Source organism: Astyanax mexicanus, chromosome 10 (assembly GCF_023375975.1).
Source record: "Astyanax mexicanus isolate ESR-SI-001 chromosome 10, AstMex3_surface, whole genome shotgun sequence".
NCBI lineage: Eukaryota > Metazoa > Chordata > Actinopteri > Characiformes > Acestrorhamphidae > Astyanax > Astyanax mexicanus.
The window spans coordinates 17,363,034-17,373,697 of NC_064417.1; the positions used below are offsets into that span (position 1 = coordinate 17,363,034).

At 40.4% G+C, this 10,664-nt stretch overlaps 2 protein-coding genes across 10 annotated transcripts in view; one reads left to right on the forward strand and one right to left on the reverse strand.

Annotated features, from left to right (window-relative positions):
* The window catches only part of cep290 (centrosomal protein 290), a 42,763-nt gene extending 39,674 nt beyond the window's left edge, over nucleotides 1-3,089 (reverse strand). For all 7 annotated transcript variants that reach the window (XR_007440865.1, XM_049483956.1, XM_049483959.1 and 4 more), the window contains exon 1: nucleotides 2,956-3,089. Coding sequence is in view for 6 of the 7 variants with exons in the window: in XM_049483956.1 (XP_049339913.1) it covers nucleotides 2,956-3,051 (96 nt within the window). In the remaining variant the exon portion in view is untranslated. The remainder of the gene's footprint in view (nucleotides 1-2,955) is intronic.
* The window catches only part of tmtc3 (transmembrane O-mannosyltransferase targeting cadherins 3), a 183,952-nt gene that overhangs the window by 145,055 nt on the left and 28,233 nt on the right, over nucleotides 1-10,664 (forward strand). Inside the window, exons 1-3 of one of the 3 annotated variants that reach the window (XM_022683915.2) lie at nucleotides 3,107-3,201; nucleotides 5,016-5,229; nucleotides 6,438-6,656. The exons of 1 other annotated variant lie outside the window; for it this stretch is intronic. In XM_022683915.2, the coding sequence (XP_022539636.1) occupies nucleotides 5,041-5,229; nucleotides 6,438-6,656 (408 nt within the window). In that variant the 5' untranslated portion in view covers nucleotides 3,107-3,201; nucleotides 5,016-5,040. Of the gene's footprint in view, nucleotides 1-3,106; nucleotides 3,202-3,976; nucleotides 4,126-5,015; nucleotides 5,230-6,437; nucleotides 6,657-10,664 lie in introns of those variants that run through there. One more of the 3 variants, XM_022683913.2, reaches the window with a different exon arrangement.

The following is a 10,664-nucleotide window of genomic DNA, read 5'->3' on the forward strand; positions in this document are numbered from 1 at the left end:
AATGCGTGAGTTTAAATAAAAATAAAAAACTTACAACAATACACTTAGTGAAAAGACATGGAAAGGCATGTTCATTACATTTATTAGTTTATAGTTCATAAACTGTGAACTGCATTCATATTCTTAACATGTTTAATGCTACTAAAATGATGCAACTAAATCAGCTTCCTACAGTTGTAAGTTATCTTAATGTTCCCAAATCTTACTTGATGTGAATAAATATCTGTGTTTAACAAAAAAATATATATTCCTGTTGCAGGATGATGATGATGAAACAATCTCTGCTATATCATTTGATTAAACATGGTAATGTGTGTGACTGTCCGATAACAGAATGTGACTGGTGATCAGGAATCTGATGAGGAACCATCCATCTCCAAAGCTCAGCTTGGAACAGTGAGAATGCTTATGTCTCAACAAATATCAAAACCATTCTGGACACAAAGCTATTTATTTGAGCATAACATGGTATTTTCGTCTCTTTCTTTCAAGATGGCTGTTAAAGATTTATACTAGGTTCACCTAAAACAAAACAGACAAGACTGGAAATTGAGTTGCTAGAATATACATTAAAGGTGGGAGTAGTTGCTGTGATTGTATATTTGTTTTTATCAAGAATAAGGACAAAATCAGAAAATAAATAAATCGAAAACATAGGCAAACCCTGATGAAATGTACTGTATAGTGCAGACTCTCGAAATATCCTTGCATCATGTACAGAGCCTGGCCATTTGGCTTCAAAATTAGTAATAATGTTGGTAGCATCACATACACAGGAAATTTGGCAGTGTTAAATCAACACTGTTAGTGTTAAATCCACACTAAGAAGTGTTGATTTAACACTAATAAGTGTTTATTTAACACTAACAGTGTTGATTTAACACTAACAGTGTTGATTTAACACTAACAGTGTTGATTTAACACTGCCAAATTTCCTGTGTATGGTCTTAATGGAGGAGAAAATAAGTTTTTATAATGTATTAAATATAAGTCCTTTTTGTTTTTTAAAAAGTAGTAAATTTATGATCAGTACTTGTATATTAATGCTGTGGAAGGATTTTCTGTTTACATAATCTCCTTCATTTTCGGCAGGGGCTTTAATTTGAATGTGGGTTCCATCCATGCATCCAATGACTCCTAAATTACAAAATTTAAATATATAATAAATATAAATATAAAATTTTGCAGAGCTATTTATCTTTCACTTCCGATTTGTTTGATAATTTTGTAATCTTTGTTATAAAGACAAACCTGCAATTCTGTGGAATTCCTCTTTAATGTTCATTAAAGGCTTATGCCCAGGGAACACCACAAAACTGGACAACAACTGTTTTAAAGCTAGGCATACTTTGCTGCACTGCAGGCTGCACTTTGCTGCCTGCACTGTACAAAAAAAGCCCATTGGCAAAGAAACTGAGAGCACTGCATAAAGTCTGCAAAGATGTGAGGGCTGATCCACGATGCGTGATATTTTAAATGTGAGGCTTTAAAATATTGTTTAGGTATGAAATTGACTGCGAGGAAAAACGGTAACGTTTGAGGAGAAACTGAAAACACGTCTAATCTGGGTGAAATTACTCGTTCACAACAGAGAGCTCTGTGAATAATTTGCGCTTCAATATCAACTGGATCCGTTTGTATAAGAAAAGTGGGCGTAACCCTGCGTTCGGAGTAAGTTAACCTGCCAGCGAGCAGGTTAGCTTCAGAACGCAAGTTGCTACAGTAACTGACTCAGGTTCTCTCTTAGCTCTCTTTCTGGAACAGAAAACCCTGAGTTTCCGTGAACTCTAAGTTTACTAACTTATCCGGTTTTGTCACTTAACCCCCTTTCTGGAATACCCCTCTGGTTCCATCTTTTACAGCATGTTTTTTTCAGACCCAGAAGGAGCAAAGCAGCCCAAGATCATCCCACTACCACCACCATGTTTTACATATAACGTTAGTATGATTTTTCTGTATGGTCTTGTTCTGCAATTATGCGTTAGTTTTATGCCAGATGTAATGGGACAAACACTCACAATTTCCACTTTTGTCACATCATTTCGAAATAATATTTACCCAAAGTCCTAGGGATCATCAAGATGTTTTTGACAAATGTGAGACAGGCCACATTGTTTTTTTTTTTATGCCCATAGACTGTGTCTAGCTGGACAGAGCATCTTCTCTTAAAAGTGACCACAGGTCAGGCGCCCCCTGCTGTTCGGTTGCAGAAAGCTGTGTTTGTGTGGCAAACAGACAACTTTCAATCACATTTTTTAATATACTGTAATTCTACCTCATTTATTTAAATGCAGCAGCTAGTGTAACCTCTGCTTATATTCTATTTTTTATATCCCCACAGAATTCGTTTTAAAAAACGTTATTCAGCTCTATTCAAAAAGGTGTGGTTATTGTAAAGGGGCTGGGTTACACCTAGCCGGGGTGGAACCAATGACTGTATGCATGGAACCAGCCTGTGACCTACTGTGTATAGCTAGGTAGGTTGGTCACTCCTGGGAAGGTTCACCAGTGTTCCATGTTTTCTTCATTAGTAAATAATAGCTCTCACTGTGGTTCACTGGAGTCCCAAATCCTTAGAAATGACTTTATAACCTTTTCTTAAATGATAGATGTCAATGACTCTTGATATATTTTTTTCCAGATCTGAGCATAATGTGCGTTTTTTTAAGATATTTGGGTGGGGGCAAACAGCTAGATTGGTTTTGAAATCATAATTTAAAATATGTTTTTTATATTTACTCAGATTATCTTTGTATGATGTTAATGTTTGTTCAATAATCTTAAAAAAATAAAGTATGATAGAAATGCAAAAACAAAAAAAAAATCTGTAAAGAAAGCAAATACTTTTCATGCCACTGTATATCTAAACAAAATTTTAACATTGAGGATAGATGACATACCGTCTACAATCACTGAAACTTTACTGTTTACGGTATGCTAAGAGTTTAACGTTACCTGCAGAATAATATCACAGATGGTTTCCTCCTCTTCGCTTCCCAGAAGATCAGGATCAACAGTCATCACTGTTTTCCAGTCTGTAGTTGGAGGCATCTTGCGGTTTGTTTGGTGTCCAAAATCTGTCCACAGCCTCCAAACAGCCTTTATACTACAACACCAGTCACTTTAAACATGTAAAACTGGGGCTACTGTGGAGGATCCGGAAACAGTGTTAAATACTACCTGCTGAACCGTTGCCTGCAGGTAAACTGGTTTAATTTACGGTACTTTAGCTGGCATTTCAGTTAATGAAACGGCTGGCTATCTGGACAACAATGCGCCCGAGAAGAGAGTTTAAAGAAGATCAACGACAAAAAAACAAAAACAAAAAAAAAAAACAAGCTGACTTTTAGTAGCTTATCTCGGTTTTAGCTTTCTATTTAACTTGCTAACCAGGCTAATGTAACCTAACCTAACGTTACTGGATGAGAAAACAGAGTTGAATATATAACTTAGTTATAACTTAGATAAGTTATCAGTTAAGTTTACCATCTAAGACAGTCCAATAATATGGCCAGCTGTAGCCTCTGACGTCTGAAATTCTCCAAAAAGCTAAATATTTTACCCATTTTAGCCTTGCATTTTATGGCTGTACTAGCTAGTTAGTTGGCGTTAGCACTGTTAGCATTAGCAGGCTGGCTAGTCCCGTTTTCTGTGCTGTTGCTAGGCTACCGCTCAGTGGCGCTCCGCGGGCGGGTCGGGGACTACTAATCTACAGATCACGCGGATCGGTGGATGGCGCTGCTGTTCTTCAACTGCAGAAGACAATGATTTAAGATCAGCAAACGTTCTGGAGTGTAAAGGTTTTCATAATAAAAGTCCTCTAAATATTATTAATTAAAATAACAATTCATTCTATAAAAAAACGTCATGATATTTGAAATTACGGGCACGTGTTTTTAAATAATATATTCTTTGTAAATAAATAAAGAAATAAGGTCAGAATATGAATTCATGTTCCTCATCTGAACTCTTAAGCATTGCGACCCGGAACTTGTAAAAAGCCCATTAGCATTAAAAAAAATCTCGACTGCTGTTCCCGAATAAAGGCTGCTCTTGGCTTAAAACGCAAAAACACACAAACACACACGCTCTGTTTACGGTTTATCTCATCAAAGCCATGACAAGGTGGGTCTGTAACTTGTATAATGTGTTTTATAGATCTCATATGCTGCTGTTAGGAGCAAGGATTAGCTAGCTTCCTTTTTCAGCACCGTTAGCAGCAGTAGCTGTATCGTAGCTAATACAGTAACAGAAGATAATACAGTAACAGAAGCTGATTCAGTAACAGAGGCTACAGTAAGCTTTGCTGCACAGCTTTTCTACAGAAGGGTTGAGTTGTAGAGGTGGGTAACCCAGGTCCAGAAAGTAAAAATACAACCCAGGGTTTGCCCTGGGCGGCTCTGCTACAAAACTCTGGGTTGGATTTTACTTTCTGGACCTGGGTTACCCACCTCTAGTGAGTTGTGATCTGGAGCTGTTTTGATTAAGCAGGTGGTGCGTTAGTGGGTAATGTAGTTAAGGTAGATAGCTGCTAAAAAGAATGGCAGCATTAGGGAAGCTATTAGTGCAGCGACCAGCTGTGCCCTTATTGATACAAGGTATCCAAGACCCAAGGCAGCAAAGCAGCCCCAAGCCTTGATCCTCCCTTCACCATTATTGAAATGAGTTTTAGGTGTTGGAGCTAAACCATTTCAGTTTTTCTTAACATCTTTTCCCAGCCTCTATGTGGATCCATGTCTTTAACATTGCCTTTGAATTTTTATTTGTAACATGTATTTTGAGATATTCTGGAAGTTGTCTGTGTCGATAAATAGTTCACAATAAGAACTCTTTAAAAAGAACATGCTTTGTGTGCCTTTAGTCATGGGAATAAGCATTAGCAAACATTTTTTGATGTTATATTTGAAAATGAGATTTTTTTTGTGAACCATAGCTTTAATGGCATGACTGATATTAACAGTAATCTGAATCTGAACATTAATCTCTGATGTGGAATTGGATTTTTTTTTTTACAGTGCTCAATGAGGACTCACGTTAGTGATGGCTGTTGTGTTGTGGAAGGAGGCTTTCCTGTTGACTGGACTGGTGTTGGGGTGCTTCTGGAACAGTCTGCTTTGTGGTTTTGTGTTTGATGATGTTTCTGCTATTTTGGATAACAAGGACCTTCGTCCCTCGACGCCTATTCAGAACCTCTTCCTCAATGATTTTTGGGGGACGCCCATGTCAGAGGTAGGGTCCTACAGTGCACTGTGACACTGAGTTACATGATGCAGTTCAGCCATGCTGTTCAGGAATTTATTTAAAGGTCTCATTCTATTGTTTTTTTTCATTACTTTTAAATTGTCTAGTCTCTAGTATGAATAACAGCACTACAGCAGAGAATGATACCTGGCTTTGCCCCACAGTCAATTTTACAGCTTTAAAACTCAAAGAATAATTTTTTTTCAGAGATACAGCCTTAGTTGTAAAGATACAGCACTGAGTGCTGTATAAAGTTAACCCTTAAACTTTACTTAACGTCAGACAAGCGGCCCCGCAGCTCAAAGAAATGTCATCAATGCCAATTCTGAACATTATTTTTTTACTAGCTACTGCAGACAATGGAGGTTGAAGAATTGTTTCATATGCAGCATTCATATACAACTCAGAGAGACTTATAGTATTTTACGAAGAACAAGAAAAAGTGGATTTTAGCGGAAGGCGACTTTTAGTAATGACAAAAAAAATTAACAAATGGTACTGGACAGTACTGATCACATTTCACATCTGAATATTTTGCAGATAACAGTGTGACTGTGTCGGGTGTAAGCAGTATTGCAATAATTTACACACTAAATAACTATATTGGAATGGATGTTACAGTTGGGATTACTTGGATTTCTGCATAAATGGGTCATTAAATGTGTTTTAATCCTTATGTTAGTCACAACAATATAAAAACACAGTCTGCTTAAACTAATATCACAAAAATATATATATGGTTGCATGGTTTTATTGAACACAACAAGTATGTGAATTTTTGGATTTAATAACTGGTTGACCCGCCTTTGGCAGCAGAAACCTCAACCAAACGTTTCCTGTAGTTGCAGATTAGACCTGCTCAATGGTCAGCAGGAATTTTGGATCATTCCTCTTCACAAAACTGTTTCAGTTCAGCAATATTCTTGGGATATCTGCTGTGAAAAACGTTAGCATGTGCCAGAGATTTCTGTAAGTCTTCAGCTAAAACTCTAGGATTCTTTTTCACCTCATTGATCTTTCTGCGTGTACATTTACTTGCTGGCTGTACCTGTAGTCAAGGCACATTGCTATTGCGACCAGTCTTCCTCTGGAGCAAATCTGACAATGGCGCTAGTTAATATAGATGATTTATAGGAGCAGGGTTTTTCAATTCTTATGAGGATGGATGAATATGACTTTGCCGTCTTTCTGTGCAGGAGAGGAGCCATAAATCTTACAGACCACTCACTGTCCTCACTTTCCGCCTCAACTACCTGCTAAGTCAACTGACTCCTCTGTCCTACCACTTGCTCAATGTGCTTCTCCATGCGGCTGTGTGTGTGCTCTTCCTTCGCTTCTGCCGACTGCTGCTGGACCGCAAGACCAGCCTGGTGGCCGCACTCTTGTTTGCCGTCCACCCTGTCCACACAGAGGCTGTAAGTAAACAAAATAATATATGTGTGTACAGTATGTACAAAATCAAGCATCTTTATAAACATTTTTGAAGAGCTCTTAGATATTCCACGGTCGACTGAGTGGTATTATTAAGAAGTGAATGTATTTGAGATGTTATAAAGAGATGTTATGAAAGCACTAATAAAAGTAGTTTGTAGGTGCCCCAAGTGTTTTATACATATAGTTTTTAGTTCTTAAGGTAGGTAGGTGGATGGATGGATGGATGGATGGATGGTCCTGAAGCCCTGCTTGTTTATGATGTTCTCAGCTCACCCACGTTGAATGTTAATCTACATGGATTTCTCTTTTAAAAAAAATGTATGGGTGAACGAAGCGCTTCCATTGATTAACAGTAAGCTTAGAGATCTGGTATTTTGTCCAAAGTTGAGTGCCAGCCCCAGTTAGGAGCATAGCCAGCCCCAGTTAGGAGCATAGCCAGCCAGGGTTAGCAGTTTAATCAGCCCCGGTTAGCAGTGTAAGCCAGCTCTGGTTAGCAGCATAGCCAGCCCCTGTTAGCACTGTTAGCCAGCCACGTTTAGCAGTGTTAACCTCCCCGGTTAGCAGCATAGCCACCCCCTGGTTAGCAGCGTTAGCCAGCCCCAGTTAGCAGTTTAATCAGCCCCGTTTAGCAGCATAGCCAGCCCCACCGGTTAGCAGTGTTAACCTCTCCGGTAAGCAGTATAGAAACCCCCTGTTAGCAGCGTTAGCCAGCCCTGGTTAGCAGCGTTAGCCAGCCCCAGTTATCAGTTTAATCAGCCCTGTTTAGCAGCATAGCCAGCCTCAGTTAACAGCATAATCAGCCCCTGTTAGCAGCATAGCCAGCCCCAGTTAGCAGTGTTAACCTCCCAGGTTAGCAGTATTAACCTCCCCGGTTAGCAGCATAATCAGCCCCGGTTAGCATTGTTAGCCAGCCCCGGTTAGCAGTGTTAACCTCCCCGGTTAGCAGCATAGCCAGCCCCAGTTAGCAGCATAATCAGCCCCGGTTAGCATTGTTAGCCAGCCCCGGTTAGCAGTGTTAACCTCCCCGGTTAGCAGCATAGCCAGCCACGGTTAGCAGTGTTAGCCAACCAGGATAGCAGCATGTCTCTATTCAGACATGAACAAGAAGAAACATTGTGAAGCTGTTTTTACTAACTTCACAAAAGCTTTCGACACAATTGATCCCACTCTTCTTTTAAGGAATTTAGAAATGATTGGTTTTGATCAAACTGCTCTGCAATGGACCCAAAACTACGCCATTGAATAATTAGAAATCAGATTTGGTATCTGTATCTAAAGGCATACCATGTTTTTCAGATCTCTTTTCATTGATTTTAGTACTATAAATATTACTCACAGAATTGCACACAGAAATAAATACCTTGGCATATGGCTGGATGACAAACTCAGTTTTAAAACGCATAAATAATCTAGTCAGTAAATGCAGACAGAAGCTGGGTTATTTTTATAGACATAAGTCCTGTTTCCCCATGCACGCCAGAAAAAGATTAGTTAAAGTAACTTTACTATCAGTGCTGGACTACGGCGACATTATCTATAAATATAAATCCGTAGATCTCAATGCAGTAATGAGATAGAACTCATTACTGTAATCTGTATGCAGAAGTTGGTTGGCCATCATTAGCGGTACAAGGAAACACGTGGATTGATTTTTTTATTTATAAGACACTTTCCAGTCATTTTCGGTTATCACTTCATGTATATGTAAAGAACAGTAATTATCTGACTTGCTCTAGTGATTGGATCATCTGCCAGGTTCCAAGAGTTTTACTGAATTGGAAAAATCTGCTTTTAGCTACAGAGCACCAGTGAGCTGGAATTCACTACAAGAAACTCTAAATCTCAGCTCACTGGTGTCACTCAATCATTTTAAACTTTTAATATCTAACCACCTTCTGACAGCCTTTACCTCTTTTACTTAGGGGTATACTTAGTGGGAATATGTCTGTATTTGTTTGTGTTTGAGTGTGTGTAAAAAGAGTGAGACAGTGTGTGTAGAGAGAGTGTGTGTAGAGAGTGAGTGTGTGTGTAGAGAGTGAGTGTGTGTGTAGAGAGTGAGTGTGTGTGTGTGAGAGTGAGTGTGTGTGTGTGAGAGTGAGTGTGTGTGTGTGAGAGTGAGTGTGTGTGTGAGAGTGAGTGTGTGTGTGAGAGTGAGTGTGTGTGTGAGAGTGAGTGTGTGTGTGAGAGTGAGTGTGTGTGTGAGAGTGAGTGTGAGAGTCTGAGTCTCTGTGTGTAGAGAGTGAGTGTGTGTGTAGAGAGTGAGTGTGTGGAGAGAGTGAGTGTGTGTGTGAGAGTGAGTGTGTGTGTGAGAGTGAGTGTGAGAGTCTGAGTCTCTGTGTGTAGAGAGTGAGTGTGTGTGTAGAGAGTGAGTGTGTGTGTGAGAGTGAGTGTGAGAGTCTGAGTCTCTGTGTGTAGAGAGTGAGTGTGTGTGTAGAGAGTGAGTGTGTGTGTAGAGAGTGAGTGTGTGTGTAGAGAGTGAGTGTGTGTGTGTGTGAGAGTGAGTGTGTGTGTGTGAGAGTGAGTGTGTGTGTGTGAGAGTGAGTGTGTGTGTGTGAGAGTGAGTGTGTGTGTGAGAGTGAGTGTGAGAGTCTGAGTCTCTGTGTGTAGAGAGTGAGTGTGTGTGTGAGAGTGAGTGTGTGTGTGTGAGAGTGAGTGTGTGTGTGTGAGAGTGAGTGTGTGTGTAGAGAGTGAGTGTGTGTGTAGAGAGTGAGTGTGTGTGTAGAGAGTGAGTGTGTGTGTAGAGAGTGTGTGTGTGTGTGAGAGTGAGTGTGTGTGTGAGAGTGAGTGTGTGTGTGAGAGTGAGTGTGTGTGTGAGAGTGAGTGTGTGAGAGTCTGAGTCTCTGTGTGTAGAGAGTGAGTGTGTGTGTAGAGAGTGAGTGTGTGTGTAGAGAGTGAGTGTGTGTGTGTGAGAGTGAGTGTGTGTGAGAGAGTGAGTGAGTGTGTGTGAGAGAGTGAGTGAGTGTGTGTGTAGAGAGTGAGTGTGTGTGTAGAGAGTGAGTGTGTGTGTGTGTGAGAGTGAGTGTGTGTGTGTGAGAGTGAGTGTGTGTGTGAGAGTGAGTGTGTGTGTGAGAGTGAGTGTGTGTGTGAGAGTGAGTGTGTGTGTGAGAGTGAGTGTGTGAGAGTCTGAGTCTCTGTGTGTAGAGAGTGAGTGTGTGTGTAGAGAGTGAGTGTGTGAGAGTCTGAGTCTCTGTGTGTAGAGAGTGAGTGTGTGTGTAGAGAGTGAGTGTGTGTGTAGAGAGTGAGTGTGTATGTGAGAGTGAGTGTGTGTGTGTGAGAGTGAGTGTGTGTGTGAGAGTGAGTGTGTGAGAGTCTGAGTCTCTGTGTGTAGAGAGTGAGTGTGTGAGCAGCTGAAATGGGACAGCTGATCCCTTTTAGATAGGATGTTGACTACCGATGAACTGAGCCAATCACAACGCTCACTTTCAGCACATGCCGGATACTGCGCAACCAATCACAGCTTCTGGATACAAACACATACAAAAATAAAAACGAGAGATCAATAAACACAATTCCACATTTTAGAGATCAGACTTCAAAGTGCAGCCTGATTAGCCAGTGTCTCTCTGTGTAGAGAGAGAGTGTGTGTGTGTAGAGAGAGAGTGAGTGTGTGTAGAGAGAGAGTGAGTGTGTGTGTGTGTAGAGAGTGAGTGAGTGTGTGTGTGTGAGAGTGAGTGTGTGTGTGTGAGAGTGAGTGTGTGTGTGTGTGTGTGTGTGGAGAGAGTGTGTGTGTGTGAGTCTGTGAGTCTGTGAGTCTGTGAGTGTGTGTGTAGAGAGTGAGTGTGTGTGTGTAGAGAGTGAGTGTGTGTGTAGAGAGTGAGTGTGTGTGTGAGAGTAAGAGAGTGAGTGTGTGAGAGTCTGAGTCTGAGATGTTGACTACCGATGAACTGAGCCAATCACAACGCTCACTTTCAGCACATGCCGGATACTGCCCAACCAATCACAGCTTCTGGATACAAACACATACAAAAATAAAAACGAGAGATCAATAA